The sequence below is a fragment of the Eupeodes corollae genome, chromosome 1 (assembly GCF_945859685.1).
Source record: "Eupeodes corollae chromosome 1, idEupCoro1.1, whole genome shotgun sequence".
In the NCBI taxonomy this organism is placed as follows: domain Eukaryota; kingdom Metazoa; phylum Arthropoda; class Insecta; order Diptera; family Syrphidae; genus Eupeodes; species Eupeodes corollae.
This window is the reverse complement of record NC_079147.1, coordinates 5332653-5354642: the sequence shown is the minus strand read 5'-3', so window position 1 is coordinate 5354642 and position 21990 is coordinate 5332653. Positions and strand designations below refer to the sequence as shown.

General features: G+C 32.4%; 1 protein-coding gene across 1 annotated transcript in view; it reads left to right on the top strand.

The window, feature by feature from the left end:
• The first annotated feature begins 523 nt into the window (after window positions 1-523).
• The window catches only part of LOC129942349 (uncharacterized), a 41268-nt gene continuing 19801 nt past the window's right edge, over window positions 524-21990 (top strand). The window contains exons 1-8 of the mRNA XM_056051224.1: window positions 524-1059; window positions 12216-12374; window positions 12448-12937; window positions 13029-13176; window positions 13393-13474; window positions 13573-14809; window positions 14874-15138; window positions 17698-17999. Coding sequence (XP_055907199.1) covers window positions 572-1059; window positions 12216-12374; window positions 12448-12937; window positions 13029-13176; window positions 13393-13474; window positions 13573-14809; window positions 14874-15138; window positions 17698-17999 — 3171 coding nt within the window. The 5' untranslated portion in view covers window positions 524-571. The remainder of the gene's footprint in view (window positions 1060-12215; window positions 12375-12447; window positions 12938-13028; window positions 13177-13392; window positions 13475-13572; window positions 14810-14873; window positions 15139-17697; window positions 18000-21990) is intronic.

The window sequence follows — 21990 nt, the reverse complement described above, 5'->3', positions numbered from 1 at the left end:
GGAAACTGTCAATTCGATTCTTCTCGAAATTTGTCCGAATGTTAAAAAAATAATAAAAAGATAAAATAAGTTGGAAGACATAATTTTAAATGAAATGAAAAGATATTTGAGTCGAAATTCGATTTTTACCAGCTTTGAGTAACGTTTTTTTAGGTTTTTATTTTTATAAAAAAAAAACTGTCAATTCAATTTTTCTTTTATTTCGATTCTACCGACCCTGAAACGTTGATAAATTTACAATGACTTCCTTTTTTATTTTATAAGGATATTTGTACTTCTCAAGTAAAATATTTTTACCTGGCAATGCTATGACATAAGCACTCATGACTTGATTTATTTACTATACGAAAAATAGGAGTCACTATAAACAACCTTATCAATTGAGTTAAAAATTATTGATATATGCTATCACAAGCTCTCAATAATTTAATATTATAAATATTATGTTGTTGGTTGAAATGAGTGTAATTTTTATCAGTGCTCAGATAGGCGGACGCCATTATTCGGGTGAACACTCAAAGAGTCGGACTTTTAGACAAAACAGTCTTCAGTTCATTATCATAGTGCAAACATGTGGCTTCAAAAAACATTCGTTCGATTACAAATTGCGGTTTTCGCGTTTTTCTGCATCCAACTTCAATCCACGTTGACATCATCCACGAATGATGATGTCGAATATCCACCACTACGTCTGCCCAACACTACTTTCCCCACAAAATACCATCTGCACATCACTACGCATATTCATCTTGATATTCTACGATATACCGGAAATGTCACCATTGATCTTGGCGTCAATAACACAACTGACGAAATTGTCCTCCATGCCAAAGATTTCGAAGATGTCATTGTGAATCTCATAGATTTAAACAACAATCAGTTATTCTCGAATGTCCCGTATAGGACCGAAAATTTGACAAGTTTTCTGATAATATCTTCACCAATCGAACTGAAAACGGGTCAAAAGTATCGTTTGGAGATACTTTTTCTGGGAGGTATCCGGCTGAAGCATTTTGGATTTTATAGAACAACCTATTCGGACGAGCTGAACAATATTATGTAGGTAGTGGAATATTTGCAAAAGCAAAAAATGACTTCTATTTTATAAGAAACCCTTGAGTCTACTTATGTATAAAAACAATTAAACAGGCGTCAATAATCAAGGTCCGTGATCAAATCAAAATTGTGTGTTTTTCGTTATCGTGTGTGAAATTTGATGGCAAATAAAAACAAAACAACTCAGAGATACCCTGAACAGTGGAATTGATGTGCCTTAAAGCTGAGCCAATCTTGCTATCTAATCAATTTTGTTTAATACATTCAAAAAGTTCAAAACCGGAAATCATTTTGTGTATAATACCTGATGTAAAAACTGCAAAGCGTTTGTAAAAAGTCCAATTTTGTGAGAAAAAATTCGTTTCGGTAGTATATGTTGTAAACTGTTATCTAGCTTTAACATAAATCTGTTAAACCCTTCCGGATTGTTTTCTATTTGTGGTAATGATAAGTTAAAAAATTAAGTGAAAAGTAGAAGTTAGTATTTTATCTAATTAAAAAAACAAACAAATCATATAGTTAAAAAACAGGAATAAGTTAAGAAGTCAAGATTTAAGAACACATTGATGCATTAGACAAACTAAAATTGTCTGTACCGGGTTTACATGTGTAACAACACCTTTAAGATTTTATACTTTTGTATGTTTTTTATTTCAAGACCTCTCGAAAGTACCCCACAACAATTTCACAGCAATCTTAAAATGTTGTACCTACCTACCAGTTATAGCTATCATTGGTTTTCATCATTGAAAACATACATTGGAATTTTTTTGATAGGTCGTTTATAGCGATCATTAGAAATTTCATTTCTAATCAAAGAGAAACAGCTTCAAATATCGATTCAAAAATTGTTCCGGATCGATTTCAATGATAGCTATAACTGGCCCCTAATGAATAGCATATCAAGTGAAGGTCTGCTCTTGCAAAACTGATTTGGAGCCATAATTGACCTCATATTTCAAATGAATAATTAAAAAGCATTTCTTGGATAGGATTTGTGAAACAAACCTAATAATTTGAATGTCAGAACCTTTAGCAGTCCGATTAATCTAGCAAATTAATTAAAGTTAAAGAAGAAACTTTAGTTTAACTTTAATCAAATGTTCAACTGGCAAATATGTGGTTTCTATACATTCGTTTAAAATGAGCTCTTTAATTCTCGAATCTTACTAAAAAGCCTTTAACATTTAATATTTCGTCAAAGTATGTTTCAAAATGCATTAACATCAAGCTGAATATTTTTTGTCATCAGTTATTGTCTCACACAAACACTGTTTTCTACACCAGTTTATCTGTAAACAAAGGTTAGAGGTCTAAAAGGAAAATATATGTTTCTGGGGAAGTTTTTACGAGTGTCTACACTCAAGTCGACATGATTGATAATTAATCGTGGGATCTTAGAATTTTTCAGTTGCTACTTATTTAAAAAAAATTAGAATGGTTTTTTTTCAAACTCTTTAAACGACTTAATACATTTTTTCAAGAAAAATTTAATTTCTGATGTAAGTCGGTCAGAATTATGTATAATATATTTCTATATCTTCCAATTGTTTTCTAATAATAAAAACTATTTACCCACATACAGTCAGTAAATAAGCGTGTAGCTTTATCATTTCCAAACAAAGTCAAAATCCACCTCAGCTTTAGTTGTTTAACATCGTTTACGCGATAAGGTACTTAAGCGCCAGCTGGGCAAGCTATAAATCTGCGTCACTGAAAGTGTGACTTAATAATATTATTTTTATCTGTAAGAAAATAAATTAGGATTTTAATAGTTGATAATGAGTTCTTAACAGAAATAGAGTAGCTACATAAAAATGTCGAAGAAATCTTAATGAAGTAACAATGAAAAGGTAGAACTATTGTATTTAAAAATTATGTTTGATCAACATTGTGTTCTTTTGTTGGGTTCTGTTGGTTGGGTAAGGGTTAAAAACTAAATGATACTGAATCCATACTTTATAAAAAGAATTATCTATGCACAAAATCGCATATTTTCAGAATACTGTATGAAAAAGATTTTGCTGTTAAAATTGGTTTGTATGTGACATACAATACCAATTTTTAATTTTACATAGCATTTTCTATTAAAAAAAATTTGATTGTTTTCTTATATTGGCAAGTAGTGTCCGACCCAAGTTTTATTTTCAGCCGAAGCCAAATTATTAGGCTAAAAGAAAATCTTCGCCCAAAGCCTAAGGTATCCTATTGTATCCAATAGGATATTGATATTATTTGTATTAAAATGTATTTCTTAAAAACAAAAGACAAATAAAATTAAAAAAAACTAATAACTAATTAGTAATTTTAAAGAAAAAAGAAATATAAAATTGAGTTTTAGTAATATTTTTTAGTAATATTAATTCAATACATTACCTATTAAAATCAAAGAGTCTAATGTTGTATGGTAAGAACACAAATTTGTCAACATTTTAACCACTCAAATTTGATCTTCTGTCTGGTAGCACTGAACAGTTGTTCACTATTAAAACTAGTGGGTGGAGCAGACAAACATTTTATAGCTACGGTCCTTAGATTATTGTATGGGCTAGACGCTGGAATTATTAGATCAGTTCTGTTCTAATAATTCCAATATTTTTGCCTTGATATTTACGATTTTATTACTGGTGAAATACTTCCCTTTAAATCAACAACGGATATTAAATATCTTATTTGCACCCATTCTTCTGCTCCTGGTATTACTAAGCCACCGCGTTCTGCCATTCAAAAATTTACACGTATTTAAGTTCCATGAGCCTTTCCAATATTAGATACGTGCTATTTCAGCGTGTTCCAACATCTTGAATCAAGGTGTCTACAAGCTTGCTCACTTCTTTCAAAATGTTCGACAATTTTGCGACTTTTTTATTATTTCCATCATGGGATCGCTTTTGAATATAATGTCATGAACTACCAACTGAAGCTTATGAGCTAGCATCCAATGGGTGCAAATTTCCAAGACGGATGGCAAACTACATATTACAAGCATTGTCGCGTATAACCATGTGAACTTTGTTGGTCAATCGAAACTCAGCAATGATATTGATAAGCATTTCTGAAATATACTTTCCAGTATGATTGCCTTGCTGCCAATATAACTGTTTGTCTTTTCGTTGCTTAAATGAAAGAGTTGTCTGACTTTTTTTTACCTTTAAGTATTTTTCAGATTTTATTCTGTATCTTAATGAAGTGTCAGGGTCAGCTAAGTTGGATCTTCGAAATGCGTCCGCATTTCCTGGCGTAGTAAGAAAGTTCAAAAATTCCGGATTCACTTAGTTCGTTTTCGTCAATAACTAATATACAGTCATGAACAAAATAATATAAATAGTCTTGGTGTTTATTCTTTTTAACTCTTAAAAGGGTATTTGTGAAGAGTAGAAAATATAAATAGATAGATAGATAGATATAATAGATTTTTATTAATTGAAAAAGAATAATTTTTAATAATGGAAAATAGTGATAAGAATAAGACTTATGATTATTATGTTTTTTCATCTTGGAAAAAATAATAGAAAGACAATTAAAATGGTACTCTTTTTATAGGGAGAAAGTAACTTAATGGTTAAAGTAATTCAAAGTCTTTAAGTATTTACAAGTGACACTTTTATTTTTCATAAATGCCTCCAAAGTTCACCTCTTCGAATTCACCTATTTTGCGCATTTCTCTACGGGATTGAAGGACCATTCCCTTTTTTTTGGTTCAACAATATCCAACCCTTCACTTTAGGATACCCCATATAGGTGCTCAATTAGGTTTAGGTTGGAGGATTGTGATGGGTATTCTATAACGTTGATTAAGTTTTGTTGTAAGTATTTTAGCCAATTTGTAAGGGTTCTACAGGTTATTGTCCTGCATGAACTCCCATTCCATTGACACTCCTTTTCAGTTAACAGTAGCATAACATGGAAACAATCCCCAGCGTACATCTTATCTTTGTTCCAAGATGTTGGGCATACACCAGATGCTGCAAAGTACCGTCAAATCATTATAATCCCACAACCGTGTCTCACTGTCTTTTTTGTGTATTTTGATTTAAACTACTTGTTTATTTGGTCTTCTCACATACATTTTTCCATCGGAAGTAAACAAATTGATCTTCCTTTCATCCGACCTCAAAACGTTATTCCAATAAGAACGGTGTTCGTTCACAGATACAACTCTTTGAATAACGTTTTTCGTTTTTCTTACTCAAAAACGGCACTTTTCGTGGACTTTTATCAGGAAGACTTGCTTTTATTAGTCGGTTTCTTATTGTTCTGGCTTTTCGTTTTATTCATTTTGAGTTCTCTTAAAGAAAGAAATGGTTTGTCTTACAAATTTTTACCACTAGTCAGGCGCGGCCCGCTTGGTGCCCTAGGTGATATATTTGCCTCCTTTTCTTTCAATTACAAAAATATATAACCTCCTTCTCCAGAATTAGAATCTCACTCATGAAATTGCAAATTGATGAAAAAGTAGAATGTATGCTTAAAAGAAAAATTGTTCGTAATTCTGCAATGCTAACATTTTTAATATATTCAGCCACTAAGTTACACGTTAGCAATACGAACATGCATTCATCTTTTTAAATAATTCAGTATTAATAATAAGATAGTTTAGATAGTTTATTGATTTTGTTTAAATTTTACAATGGTTTGTTACCGCACATTTTACAATATAGTGATTTGATACAATGTATCATGTATGTATATAAGTTTCATAAATTATCAATACGGTTTATATAATTTTTACCGGAGGAAAAAACAATAAAAACCTCAATTTAATGTAAGAATATAATAAAATCATAAAGCTAATAGTAAGGGTATGAAGTCTATCAGGTTAACAGATGAACCAATAAATGAATAAATGATAATTTGTTAACAATAAGTATGAATAAATATTTAATAAATTACATAATAATGTAAATAATTGAATAAATAGAATGAAATAAAATAAATAAATAAAAAAGAGGCTGGGATGCGACCCACACTGATAACTTCCCATCCCGTCTGTCGATTTGTCTTGCTTAAAAGTTTGTCTTTATGTACTCGTATCAATTTTTACCAAATTTGCGTACTATTTTTTGTAGATTTTATTTTTTATAAAAAAAAACGGACTGTTGGATTTTTATATAAAAATTACTGAATATGGAAAACAATATTTTCTGTGAAATAAAATAAGTTTCGAGCCAATATTTTTAAGTTTTGAAAAGCTATTTTAGTCGAAAGTAAATTTTTACCAAGTTTTAGTATTGTTTTTTTTTAGAGTTTTATTTTTTGTAAAAAAACTGTCAATTCGATTTTTTAAAAATTTTACCAAATGTTAAAAACAATATTTCTTATGAGATAAAATTACTTTGAAGCCAATATATAAAATTTTTTAAAAGATATTTGAGTCGAAAATCAATTTTTACCAACTTTTATACATTTTTTTTTAAGGTTTTTATGTTTTGTAAAAAAAACTGTCAATTCGATTTTTTTAAAACTTTAACTGAATGTTGAAAACAAGATTTTTCGAAAGATAAAAGTAAATTAAAGAAAATATCTCAAAGTTTTGAAAAGATATTTGAGTCGAAAATCAATTTTTACCCACTTTTATAAATTTTTTTTTTAGGTTTTTATTTTTTGTAAAAAAACTGTCAATTCGATTTTCTTCAAACTTTAACTGAATGTTGACAACAAGATTTTTTGAAATATAAAAGTAAATTAAAGCCAATATCTCAAAGTTTTGAAAAGATATTTGAGTCGAAAATCAATTTTTACCAACTTTTATAAATTTTTTTTTAGGTTTTTATTTTTTGTAAAAAAAACTGTCAATTCGATTTTTCTCAACATTCTTCAAAATGTTGAAAAAAATATTTCTTATAAGATAAAATAAGTTTGAAGCCTAAATTTCAAGTTTTTGAAAAGATATTTGAATCGATATTCAATTTTTACCAACTTTGAGTAATGTTTTTTTTAGATTTTTATTTTTTTATAAGAAAAACTGTCAATTAGATTTTTCTCAAAATTTTATCAGATGTCAAAAACATTATTCTTCGTTGCACAAAATTGTTTTAGAGATGAAATTATATTTCAGTCGTAAAATTTTGGAGGTGACAAATTTTTACTTGTGACATATAGGAATTATATAGCAAGTTTTGCATTCGTGCAAAATTTCGAACTCGAGATTTTAATCAAACATGATATTACGATGGTAGAGAAGTCGAAAAAAGTGGGTCCCGCGATTCCGTCCGGTCGGTTTTGTCTGTCTGTCCACGCTCCTACAGCCTAAACCATTGTGTCGATTGAGTTCAAACCTGGAAGTTAAGGTTTTCAGCAGATTCGCGTTAGGCGCTTTTTTCATTTTTTTTTAGATCAAAACTAACAGGGCCACTGTTAATACACATACAATTTTTTTGGTCAAAAAACGAAAATTCGATTTTTCTCAAAAACAAACCGATAGATTTTTCTTAAATTTTCTCTAAAATTTTATTTCTTAACTTGGCTTCTTTTAATAAGAAAAACATATTTTTGTATTGCTCAGGAATGGTGCCGCTCATAGAACCGTTATTTTGTTTTTTAATTTTCTCAGCAACTTATGAACTGATTTCAATAATTTTTTTTCTGAATAAGCTCTTATGTTGCCTTAACAATATGTGAATATCAAAAGAGCAATTTTTAATTGTTTGAATTTTTAAAAAAACATTGAAATTTTTTTTTTCAAAACTCAATATCTCAAAAACGGGCCAACATTTTTTTACAAAATTCAAATGTAAGGCGTATATTTTTAATCTCTAAACAACTGCGTACCAAAAATATTTTTAAAACAAAATTGAAAAATTTTATATACAAAAAAATAATTTAAAAAAAAACCGCTTTAACGATTTTCAAAAAAATAATTTGAAAAATCAACGGTTTTTTTATTTATAAAATGGCATTTGAATTTTTGAAGACAAACTTATTTTTCAGGTAAAATTTTGAATCTTAAAAATTTTTTTTTTAAATTATTTTTACTGTATTTAAAGTAAATTATTTTGACAAAATTTTAATTACATTCCTATCTTTTATCCAAATTAATGCATTTGGTTATTAATGTATTTTTATAACTATAACTATTGTAAATACCAACTATAGCCGTGTAGCGCCACTGCATAGGATTAACGAATATGATATGTTTAATCAACAATCTATTTTAAAGTGTCTATCAAAAAGTAATATCTTGGTACTTTTGTATATAAGATTTTAAAATATTATTCTTTTGCTAGCCTCTGCCTAAATAAAACAATAAATACTTAGTACAAGTTAAAGAAACGGGCCAGAAAGAGTATTTTCTATTAGAATCCCTTTTTAAACGTATACACATTATACCTTCCTACTTATAAAGGTATTACGTGCATACAACTTCTACAACTACTGCTTACGTATCACTTCATAACTAAAATCCAAAACGCCCAAGAGCCTGACTGTAAACAACACATGAATAGCAATTTCTTGTACCTGTTCCTATACTTGTTTCTTTTAAACTTTAACGAAAAAAATAAACTGAATTTAATAACTCCATGTTTGCGCTGAAAACTTATAGGAAATGAGAAATGGGATTGGGATGTAGTAAGAACCTTCCAATTACCAATAACATTCCTTCATTATCATCATTAACATGGCTTTATCTATCTAACCTAACTACCTAACTACACAACCAATAGGAGGCGATCGCTTTAAAATTTAAACATTCATGGTCTGCCTCTTTCTTATCTTATTTATTTTCCATCCTGGTTCTTCTCATATGAAATTACAATAAAGCTATCTAAAGGAAAAAAGCTTTGAAGGAACAAGTTGAACCTATATGAATCGCATCGTAGCTTTGTACATAATAGAAACCATTTTTCATATACAAAGATCGTAACCAAGTAAAAGCAGACTTATGAATGTAAATAAAAAAAAAATGGCTAAAAGATCCTAAACAGCTGACGTAAGCATGCAAAAGTTTGTTTCATCCCCTTATTAGATACAATATTAAGCCATTTTGTTATATAAAGTGCATTGATATACCTAAATAAAACAAAAACAAATTCATGAACCTTCATATGGATGCTCTTTATGTGAAAACATATACAAGTGTAGACTTTTTGGATCGAAAATTAATTATCTCCCTCATTCTGCTGGCTGCTTATGGAAATGGAAATAATATTTTTCTCTCGCTCCCGCTGAATTTCTCCACTTTCGATACTAACGCCAACGACTCGGTATCGGACATCGGTATCTTGTCGTCCTAAAAGTTTCGGCTCATGAGAGTACTATGGTTTTCATATACAAAGATCGCGCGGAATTTTTTGAGACAAATCAAATGGCGTTTATATCTTTGAAGACAAACTTATTTTACAGGAATATTTTAAAATCTTATATAAGTACTTTCTTAAACATACTCTTAGCATGCAGGAGCAAGTTCGTGCGACCCAGTCGTGCATTTTATTTTTTTCAGTTTTATTGATTTAAAAAAAAAACCGTTTTATTGATTTTTTTCAAAAAATATACCTGTTTGGTATCATGTTACAATATATTATATAAAATTTAATTCAAGTCTCTAGCGTTTTTGGTTCGTAAGATATTTAGGGTTAACCAAAATTTTCAAACTGCTATAGTAAAAAAACCACCCACGCAATATTCTTGAGAGCCCTTTCTGCATCTTTCTGCCTTTTTATCTGTATAACAAAATTTATTTGAAGTCGATATCTCTTCTAGTTCTTGAGCTATGGACGACGAAAAAAACGTCGCGAACGTACGGACGTATACGGACGTAAAAACGTACGTACACACGCACGCACAGACATCTTTCTAAAAATCTTTTATTTCGACTCTAGGGACCTTGAAACGTCGAGAAATGTCAAAATTTTCAATTTGACAAATCGGACCCATTACAATAACTTCCTATGGGAAGTTAAAAATAATTTAAACAAAAATACTAAGTAAATAAATAAAAAAATAAATAAGTAAGTAACTAAATAAATAAGCAAAGCAAAAATTAACAAATAAATAAATGAATAAATAAATAACTAAATAAATAAATAAATGAATAAATAAATAAATACATAAATAAATAAATAATCAAATAAACAAAGAAACAATAAATAAATAATAATTAAATTAATAAATACATGCATTTATAAATCAGTTTACATTAATACATATATATCACAGGTAAAAAAAAATACAAACAAAAATAGAATTTTTAATTTTGATTATTAAGTTCATTAACCAAATTGTTCTCAGCAAGATCAAGATACTGAAATATTTCACTTGATTGTCCCAAGAAACCGGTCTACCTAAAATTTGCAAATTATTGCTTGGGAGATAGCAAGCTTTTCTTTTTCTTGTGAAAAAGATGGATTGGAACTTGTCAGCATTAAGTTTGATTTTCCATCGATTGTAATATTTGTATAATATTCTTATCGCATTATTTAAGTTCGTCTCAATGTTGAGAGCTAAAGTATTAATAATTATTTTGTATTTTTTTCTGTTTATATTGATTTTCTTTTACTTCAAAAACGTCAAAAACAAATACACATAAAGAAATCAAATTTATTTCACCATCGATTGAAACATTCAATCCTTTTATTCTTACTTTATTATAACAACAGCCTAATTTAAAGAAATAATCTATTTTTCTTTTTAAACAGAAGCTAAGATTCTTATTTGATTGTAAGATTCTATTCTGAGTTTTTTATATATGTATTTAAATTTTGTGTTTTTGATAAATTTTGTTTTATAAAGATTTTATACGAATTCTTGTTTACCAAAAAATCAAACTTTGCTTTCCTTGTTTTTTTGCCATCGAACTCTCGGACTAGACTGGAGAAAACAATATTTTCTGAAATTTCATTTGTAATCGACAGCGAAGCCAAGCTTGTCAGACTTGTTTGAGACATACTTGACCGCAAATACGTTTTGATAAGTTTTAGTTTTGAGAAACTCCTTTCTCTACTGGCAACAGCACTGGTTTGGTTAAAAGAATGCAAAGAGCAATCCAAATGTTTGGATATAATTTCTAAAAGTTGTGTTCCTTAATAAAATTCAAAACTTCGACTGGTGTTGTTTTAGTATCTTCGATATAATGTTGTATACTTAAAATCTCACTGAACAAAAAAACTGCATCTATATCGGACTTTGAGTTACCTAACAATTTTTTTTTGAAGTAGGGAACAATGTTGAATTAGTTTTGTATTATCTAAATTTATTTTGATATTTGCAGAATGTTCCACAACTTTGCTTTGCTCGAAATATTAAACTCAAAAAGAACGTTATACCAAACTACTAATGAAACAATAAAGCATGAAGTCTTTTATTTGTTCTGCCAAAGTGGTTGGTAAGTGTGAAGTCACAGCATCTTTATTGCAATTCTCTGCTAACGAAACCAAAGCATTGTATATTTCTAACAGTTGATAGCGGACCTCTCTCTTAGCCAACAATTGCACAAGGCCCGAGAATTTCCCATTGTTTCTTATAAAAACTTATCGGATGAACCTCTGAACGCCATGTTATTCTTCGCCAAGTACAAAATTATGTGCGTCAATCTTTGCAGCACGTTTTTCCACCTTAATCTCTCCTTTGAAATAATCTTTTGCTCCTGGTTGTCAACTGTTACACCGGACTTCAACCTGCTGCTTAATTCAATCGATTTTATATAATGACTTAGTATGCGTAGAACTATTTTCATGCAGTTTTAAGGCGTAACTAAAATTTTTCAATTACTGCTAAAAAAAATATTGTGTATTGTTAATGACACTTGTTTCTATTGATGTGTTTCTTCTTCGAAAATAACGCTTACAAAAATTCACCGGGAACGAAGTCAAAAAATCAAGATAAATTTGGCGATTGAAATAAAATTGCGATAAAATTCAAAATTTCGTACACAAAAATGAAATTGTTGTTCGTATCTCCGAAACTTCCGAGTCTTCCGCTGAGAATTTTTAATTTCACATAAATTTTCAAACAAGTCATCAATTTTAGATTTTTCCTGTTTCCAAATGATTTTCCCAAATATTTCATTCGTAAAAATCTTCTAAGCCAAATGATGCCTGTCGTTCTTAATTGTTAATTACTTTATTATTTAAGACATAGATGGATTTAAAATGTATAATATTATTTTAAACACTACACAATTTGTATAATTTGATAATATTTGTTTTCTTAATCGTTTACAGACCTCTTGCTTCAACACAATTTGAGCCGACAAGTGCTCGATTGGCTTTTCCTTGTTTCGATGAACCAGCTTTCAAGGCTAAATTCAAAATTAGCGTAACGCACGGCAATAACTATACGGCGTTGTCAAATATGCCCATAGAAGGAACACCCATCTTAAAGTATGAATTTCGAGTTTTTTTTGTTTCATTAACTTCAATTTATACATTTTGCATTTCCCAAACACTTTTACAGTTCTGATGGTGCAATGGCAACCACAACCTTCCAAGAAACCCCAATTATGTCGACTTATTTAATTGCATTTGTTGTCTCCAACTATGAACATATCAGTGAGCTTGTGAATGGTATTGAGCACAGGGTGTTTTTTCCCCCACACTCATCAAAAGACCATGGAAAGAAAGCACTCAAAAATGCCATCGCATCTGTTACGGCCCTGGAGAATTATCTTGGCATCAAGTATCCATTGCCAAAGTTAGACCATTTCCCTTTGGACAAAACATATGGTCTAGCAATGGAAAATTGGGGAATTATAACGTACAACAAAAGGAACTTAATCTCAAGCACAGATGGAGCTGCTAGTCTTGCCACAATCAAAATGACTGGAGTTCAAAATCATGAAATTGCACATCAATGGTTTGGTAATTTGGTTTCTCCCAAATGGTGGACATATGCATGGCTTAATGAGGGATTCGCTACGTATTTTGGCTACATTACAACCGAGTTGGTAACAAACTTATCATCATGAAATATTACTTGCAAATTCATATACATTTTCTGTGGCTAACTTTAAAGTGTTTTTCTTTAAAATGTTACAGGTACATCCCGAATGGAAAGTAAAAGAATATTTTATACAAAAGGAGGTAAATACAATTATGCAATGGCCAGTAACTCATTCCATGACGAAGTATGTGGAGAAGGAAGCCGATATTAAAGCCACTTTTGACATAGTTTGCTATCAGAAATGTAAGTCATTGCATTGTACTGAAGTACACACGAATCCATTAAAGTAAATGACAACCAATTAACTAACATTATGGCATTCCAATGACTTTGACAGCTGTCAAATGCCAGCACTGACAACTTGAAACCACATAATGAGTGACCTTAGACATATTACTTATTTATCCAATTTAGAACTTACCAATAGTATTTTCTTAATCTTTTTAACTTTCTTGGCAGCTGCCAGTGTCATAAAGATGTTTCACCATGCAATTGGTCTCAAGACATTCATCAAAGGAGTTGCTTTGTTTCTAACTACCTTGTAAGTATAAAAGCTTTGGTATACATATCCAAAAAATGATAACTCTCTTAATCGTCTTACTATATATGAAAACCTAAGCAAGATTTATTGTTTTAAAGTAAATATTCTGTAGCAGATGAAGATGACTTGTTTGGAGCTCTTCAAACCGCCATCGATGAGGACGATCAGAATATATTCTACAAAAATTCCCAGGGAATCGCGTCCATAATGCGTGCATGGACCCTTAACCAAGGAATACCTATGATAACAGTTATACGAAACTATGAAAACGGAACGATAACATTTCGCCAAAGATCTAACAGCAGGCAGCTAGACGAACAATGGTCAATTCCGTTGAGTTTTGCAACAGCTTCCAACCCCGATTTTGATCATACCGAAACGAACTACATTCTGCCACCTCATAAGGAACTAACTGTCAGCCTTGAGGATATCAGGTTGAATATTTCGAATAATGAGTGGTTGATAGTTAACAAACAACAGACGGGAGTATTCTTTGTGAATTATGATGACCGTAATTTGGGCTTGATAGCGGAGGCTCTCAACACCGATTACCAGAAGATTCATATGCTCAACCGAGCATTGCTGTTCCGGGATCTAGCTGAGTTCATAGACAAGGACGTTGCCGATATGAATCCGGTACTTGCAGCACTGCAATATCTGAAGTACGAGCAAGAATTCATGCCGTGGAATAGTGCGTGTGATCTGATTTTGGATTTGGTAACCAAACTGCATGGAAGCACTGCCCTTGAAACGTTTAAGGACTTTGTGCGTGACACAGTTGGTGACGTTTTTCACAGAGTCCATTTGTCTATAGATACGGACTTATATTCGGCAACCACCGAAAAGATTCTCGAAGTTGCTTGCACCGTTGATCTACCTGAATGTCTCGAGTACACCAAAAATTTGGCCAAGGACCTCTTCTTCAATGGGCAGGAAATAAACAACAGTGCACGAGATACTATATTGTGCCAGGGTATCAAGCACAGTACTACTGACGAATTTCAACAACTCTTGGCCAAAATGGTTTCACCTAATACAAGCTCGGATACATATGACGACATCATTTATACCATTCGTTGCATAGAATCCACGGAGAACATCAAATACTTCCTCGACTTCTTGCTGGGAGAGAACTCAACATTTGATGCTATGAGCGAATTTGAGAAAATGCAATACGTTTCGTTTCTGTACAATTCGAATTACATTTCAAGGCCAGTTATAATGCATTTCATGCTAGAAAACTACAAAAGCTTGTTTAAAACTTCAAGCGTTGTCGAGTATTCACTGACTCGTATCGCAAACTTCGTCTCTGAAGATAATGGACAAAAAGATGAGGTTTGTTTCTTTTGATATTTTATGATAAATTCTGTTTAATAAACAATTTCTTTTCTTTTGTTAGTTTCTCATGCTTTTGGCGAATATTAAAGAATATTTCCTAGAAACAGCCAAAATTGAAGATTTGAAAATCGGATCGAGGGTTAAGCAAAACGAACATTTTAGGCGAAAACACGAGAAAACAATTTATGCATGGACTAATGAACGAGAACGAATGGCAGAACTAAGGGCGAATAGTGCTGGAAGCTCTAAGATAAGATCGAGTCTTACTGCATCAGCACGGTATATTGTGGCAGCTGGATTTTTGAGTAATTTAGTTAATTTTGTGTGACGAGATTGTTAAGTAGTTGAATAAATTAAGTTTTTAATTAAGCTTTTCTATTGTACAATTGTACGTGCTTTTGCTTGTAATAATCATCTATACTAGCAAGATTGTCTAATTTGACATTCCTCATAATAAACACTAACCAATGATTGGTTTTTGGATTTATCAGGCATCATTTTAAAATTATTAGTTACAAGTAGTACCTAGTTGCTTTGTAGTTCGTAAACTTAAAGTTCGTTTGAAAAAAATTCCATTTTCTTTCTGCTTTTAAAGTCGCGATAGTTAGAATTGGAATTTGTCGTACCCGTGGCATGATGGTTAGTGCGTTGGACTACCCGTCAAATCTTCGGTCGATAGATCTTCTTCTTTTTGAAAATATCATCAATAGGGCTCTGACTAAGTGGGCTGCGGACAACAAAATAATTCCGCATAAACAGTTCGGGTTCAAGGCGGGTCATGATACAATTCATGCTGCGTCTAAACTCGTTTCTGATATCAAATGGAATAAATCAAAACAACAATGCACAGATGCTGTTCTGGTTGATGTGGAAAAGGCATTTGACATTATGGTTAGACGGTCTTTACCTTAAACTGAGCAGGCTTGGCATATGCAAACCATTGTTGAAGATACTTTATGATATGCTTAACGGTAGAAAGATTATTGTCAAAAGTGGCAATGCAACTTCTACCACAACATTCTTAATTAAAAACAATCTACAAAAAGAAGCGGTGAATTCGCCGATTCTCTTCAGCATTTACACCAGCGATCTTACAGCTAGTCTTACAAAGGCAATTGCGTACGCCTACTATTTAATTGCGTACAGAACGGCCCGAAAGGTTAAGGTTATAAGAATTCTCTTGCAGTGTGATTTCGACAAGATTCAGCGATATTGCGACGACTGGAAACTGAAAATAAATGTCCAGAAGTCGGGGACAATTCTGTTCCAGACTCCGTTGGCTATAGGGCCAACGGTATCTGGTTAGATCAGTATTTATATTTCGACAGACATATACATGCTTCTCTGACCAGGCCCAGAGGAGCCTTCGCTCTGATGAAACGGCTGCTTTACAGCAGTCACTTGATCCCAGAGTGAAGGAAGCTTGCTTCATGGCCCTCATACGGCCAATGATCGTTTATGGTTGTCCTGTGTGCTTCAACGATGGAGAAGATATTAGTTTTTTTTTTTAAATTTTTTAATGAGTTCGTTATACTGTCATGCTAGAAGTTAAAGGTTCGATCCCTGTCTATGTTATTTAAGTTTTTTTACGGGTACTGCCTCTGGCAAGGAATTGACAAATTCTACAAGAGTAATTCTTGTCATGAAAAGCGCTTACTCGAATTAGCCTTCCGGATTTGGCTTAAAACTGTAGGTCCCCTCCATCCCTAAAAACAGCACTTGCACATAGGAATTGTTTAGAGTTGTAAGTTATTAAGTTATTACTCCAAATATATTCTCAACTTGCAAACTAGTTTGGAATACGTCTGTAGCGGAAAACTACATCTTGTGTATGCAAGCCAAAGCTGGAAGTTTACAAATGAATGGAGATACAATTGGATACCAACAAATATTCGAAAACATCAAGCATGCTGCAGAAGAATGATGAAACACTATAAGATTTGTACTGCACCAATGTTCCAAAAGAATAAATGGTTCAATAATGATTGCAGATTGCAAAAACGAGAAATGAAGCAGAAAATGAGAAGTTATCGAAAAGACCCTAATAACATAAACAAAAGATCAGAGTACATCTCCAGCAGGAAATTATACGTATCAACCTTGAACTCCGCTAAAAAGCAATCCAATAAGGACCTAACACAACAACTTCAAAACACAAAAAACACCAAAGATTTTTGGAGAGCAATCAAAAGCATCCAATCGAACTCTATTGCTCGAAACCATATTACGAAGGAAGTTTGGGACGATTACCTCCAGGATATGTATAGTGGCAATGAGGTAGTGTATAGACTTTTTGCCGATACGTATCATCCATTTCTTGATAGAGACATAAGCATCGACGAGCTTATAACAGTTATATTTGGGCTGCGCAATAATAAATCCGTGGGTCCGGATAGGTTTTTAAACGAGTTCATTAAGCATCTACCAAACCTATGGTGTGAATATTTACTTTCTTTCTTTCAAAGCCGAAGAAAGAAACCTATCAGGCATTTTTAGAGCAGACATTACAATGATATTTAAAAAAGGTGATAAATCTCTACCAACGAACTATGGACCTATAGCGATTGAAAATGCTTTGATGAAAGTTTACACCCAAATCCTATCAAACAGGCTTCAAGAGCGGGCAGAAGAAGAGCAACTAATTCCTGAATTCCAGAACGGTTTCAGAAAAGGACGAAGTTGTGCTGATAACCTCTTTATCCTAAGTGCAATCACAGATATTACTCTTGCAAAAAAGAAAGGAAGTTTTTTTGTAGTCTTTGTTGACCTTAAAGGAGCATTCGAAAGTGTGAATCACGATAAGCTATGGACTCACCTTAGATCCATTGGAGCAAGTGGGAAAATAATACATACATTTCAAAACATATATGTGAAAACCAAAATAGCTATTAAGACAACAAGTGGCCTAACAGAAGAAGCGAATGTCACAAAGGGTGTTCCACAGGGTGATCCATCAAGTGCCCTCCTATTTAACTTATATTATATAAATGATTTGGAAGAATTCTTAAGAATCGAGGGCCTTACAGGAATAGACATTTCGGAAACAACAAATGTTATCCTGATAGCATATGCCGACGATATTGCTGTCTTCGCTCAATCTGAGCTTCATTTAAGAAAAACTCTGAAATCACTTGAAAAATATTTTATAGCAAAAGATATGACATTAAATACTGAAAAATCGAAAATAGTAAACTTTGCAAAAAGAAAAATATCATCATGCCCGGAAATATTTGCATATAAAAAAGACTCAATTGAAGTTGTATGTAGATAGCTATGAATATCTGGGAATAACCTTGAGTCGAACTGGATCTTGGAATGAAACCATGAATGTCTTCAAAACCAAGGGAAAAGCAGAAGCAGCAGTAACCGAAAAAGCTATGAGGAGCCCTTACATGGAAAACTGTTAAGGAAGAATCAAAGTTTATAATTCAACAATTAAATCGACTTTACTATACTGTGCGATGATATGGGGTCTGGAAGCTGGAGACAAAATTGAAGTTATTCAAACTTCAGTTTTAAAGAAGTTGCTTGGTTCATCCTGCAAACCATACGTGCATAAAGTCTTAGCGCAAATTAGGTGCGCTAACAGATATGCCCACAGAATAGTTTTATACACGGTGATAGACATATATTTGACCCAATGAACATTTGCACATTGTGTAATACATATGAAGATGATACAATTGAACACTTCCTTTTAGGATGCCCAATTTGTAATGCAGTTAGAAACCACTTCCTATCCCCTATGAACTTAACTGACATGAATAGTATAATGAAAGTTGAAGATCAAAACGTTGCACTGAATATATATAAATATGTTAGAAACTCGCTTAACTTAAGAGCTTTTATCCTTAACGAATGATAAATCCAGGTTTCAGGTTAAGTAATAAAAGTAATTATTTTTTTATTTTTTTTATAATTGTTGCTTCATATCTTACCTTATTGTTCTGTTAGATGAATTAAAATTATATTGCACTTACCTTATGAAATAATGTAATATTTACATATTGCCAGTCAATTTGTAAAAGCTAAGCTTATAAACAAATACATATATCTATCTATCTATCTAGAAAGAGATGTTTTGGAAAATAACAGTTTCACAATCATAACATATTTTTCAAAATGAAATTCGAGGTCAACTAATTTTATGACTTTTAAACATTGTGGCATTGTAGTCTAGGGTGAAATGCCCAAATAATAAATTCAGAAATTTTATGATTGGAACTGACGCACGCAACATATCCTAAGTAACACGTCCAAAATTATGCTACACATACGAGAGTAGTCCCAGAAGTACCCGACCTTGTATACAGATGGCGGTTTTTGTTTAAAAGAAAGACTATGGTAGAGAGTACCAAGTTTTTAAAGCTAAAGTTTGAAGTTTGACGACGCTACGTTGTTAAGTTTATTTGGCAGCTATAAATACTGAACGCTCTCAGTGAATTTGCAAACATGGACACATTTGAAAATATGGACACATTAGGCCGCTGCCAAGCAGTAAGCGGCTGAGCGGAAAAAAAAATATAAAACATATGAAATCACATTAAAGCGGCCACGCTATGAGCGAGCGGCGAAACAAAATTCGCGCGCGCTGCTTAGCCGCCAAACCTATTTTAATTTTTAGTAATTATCTGTTCTGACCGGCAAGAAGTTAAGATGACCAAAGTAAAAATTGAGTTGTTAATTTCGTGTGTGCAATCTCGACCAGATTTATGGAAAGATAGAAATGCCAATTTTAAAAATAAAACTATTACTGAGAAACTATGTAGGGAAGTTGGTGAATATTTGTGTTTTAAGTGGTAACTTTTTATTTAAAGTTCATGTGATAGATAGTTTAGTGCATAGCACGTTAACACCTGTGGTTTAGTGTACAAAACTCAAAAAAATACTCCGTTATTTTACTTCGAACATCCAGAGCTGCTGCTGCTTTGCCAGTTCGTACTGCGTCGTTTGGCATTGCTGATGTTACTTGTATATAGTCCAAATCATTGTCCCCATCGCACTCTTTCACAAAAGAGTGCAGTATGCAAGCACATTTTATTAAATTTATCGCCGTTCTCGGTTTCGTTTCAATGTCATTTTGATCCCATTATTCCAAATGCATATTCTATACATTTTCTTGCCTGAAAGTAGATCGTTCAAATGTCCATTTCAATCCATCCATGGGCACGGTCTTAACAAATATGGTTTCAAAGGATAATCACCTATCAAAAAATTCCGGCAATGCTTGTGGAGGAGTGACATTGAACTTCTCAGCTACAAGCAACGTAAATAATTTGGAACCTGCAAAAGTTCCGCCATCACTTTCTTTTCCTCTCCCACCAACTTCTATTGTGAGACACTTTTTGTTAGCATCAGCTACAGCTTGAAGTACAATGGAGAAATAATGCATATAATTGAAATAATGTGATCCAGAGCTTGCTGGAGATTTAATTTGACAATGTTTGCTATCAATACTGCCAAAACAGTGAGGAAACTTCCAACGCGTTTAGTAATCTTTGATCACTGTTTTAAGATTATCTGTTGTTGGAACAAGCATATAATCATTAGCAAGTTCTTTCCATATAGTAACAGAAGTCTCCGAAACGATTGCACTGACTGTGATTCTGCCCATACGAAAAGCAAATGCCAAATCCTTAAAAGAAATGCCAGTAGCAAGCAACCTGAAATTATTATATAATATAAAAATAATATAGAAAATATATTTTTTTTAGGAGTTGACGCAAAAAACAAGTGGAAGAACCTAAAAGACACGTATCGCAAAAACTTCCAAAAAATACCAAGACCATTATCTGGATCTGAAGCAACTTCCATTAAAATCTATGACATTCATTAAAGATACCATTGTGCCGGATCCAAGTGAGGAAAATTTGTCGGGACCTGTGGATGCTGCTGATGACCTAAACCTCACTGATATATTGGGTGATTTGCTGGGCGATGAAGAAGAAATATTAAAAAAACAATACGATAGCCAGCGCCCATCCGCTACATTAGCCAAAAAAAGGGAAGAGCTCAGCCATGGATGTGGATTCCGAATTTGGAGAGGGAAAGTCTTATGTTGTTGAAATTAGAAATGGAAAAGGAGAAAGACTGCGACGACGATCTACAATTCTTAAAAGCTTATTGCCGTTTATGAAAAAAATTCCATTATTGGATAAACTAGAAGTAAGGGGAGACATCGAAACGATTATTTTGGAAAAACTTAAAACTAATGAACAAATTTGAAAAAAAAGTTAGAAATGTAATAATAAATGTACATACCTTAAAGTTAAAGACAATCTCTGCTCTGAAGAAATATCAATTCTTTGTTTTATTAATCTAGGACGCACTTTTTTAAGCAGCAAATCAAAAGATTCGATAGACATAAGTAGGTATTGCCAGAATCTATCTGGAAATTTTCGTAGATTCAAAAATAAATGATTAAATTCTCCAAACTCCTATCTTAATTGTTTAAGTAATTTGTACACATACAAACGATTTTCCGACAGTAAAATACGACGAACTATTCTTGACAAAGGCATTTTAAATATTAATCTCTCAAAGCAGTCGCTCAGTGGCTGGCCATACGTTGCTTAGAGCTGCCACCTCAGCCGCTAGCCACTTGCTGCGTGGCCGAGGCCTTAGTCTAACGAATATCAAGAGTAGCTACATAGATTCAACTCTGGGTGAATCTGTTGCTTCGTTCAAACATTAAATTATTGAGTCGAAGAGTTGAAACGAGGTCGTACTAGCTGTTAAGACCAACATCGCAGTGGTCGACTACAACAGAAATGGTGAAGAAAGTCCACAAAATGGTATTGAGTGACCGTCGACTGAAAGTGCTGGAGTGTGGTGTACATTGAGTATTGACTAAAAAATTGGACATGGGAAAGCTGTACGCAAGATAGGTGCCGTGCTTACTTACAATTGAACAAAAACATCGTCGTGAGGATGTTTCAATCGGGTGTTGGCGAAGTTTCACAGCAATAAAACATATTTAGTTTTTGCGTTGATTCATAACCATGGATGAAATATGGGTCCAACACTTCACACCTGAGATGAAGGAACAGTCAAAACAACGGCGATTATTACACGAACTTATTGCGTCGTTTGAGTGACGAAATCAAGAAAAAACGGCCGCATTTAGCGAAAAAAAATTGTTTGTGTCATCAAGAAAATACACCAAAATCAATGAGTTA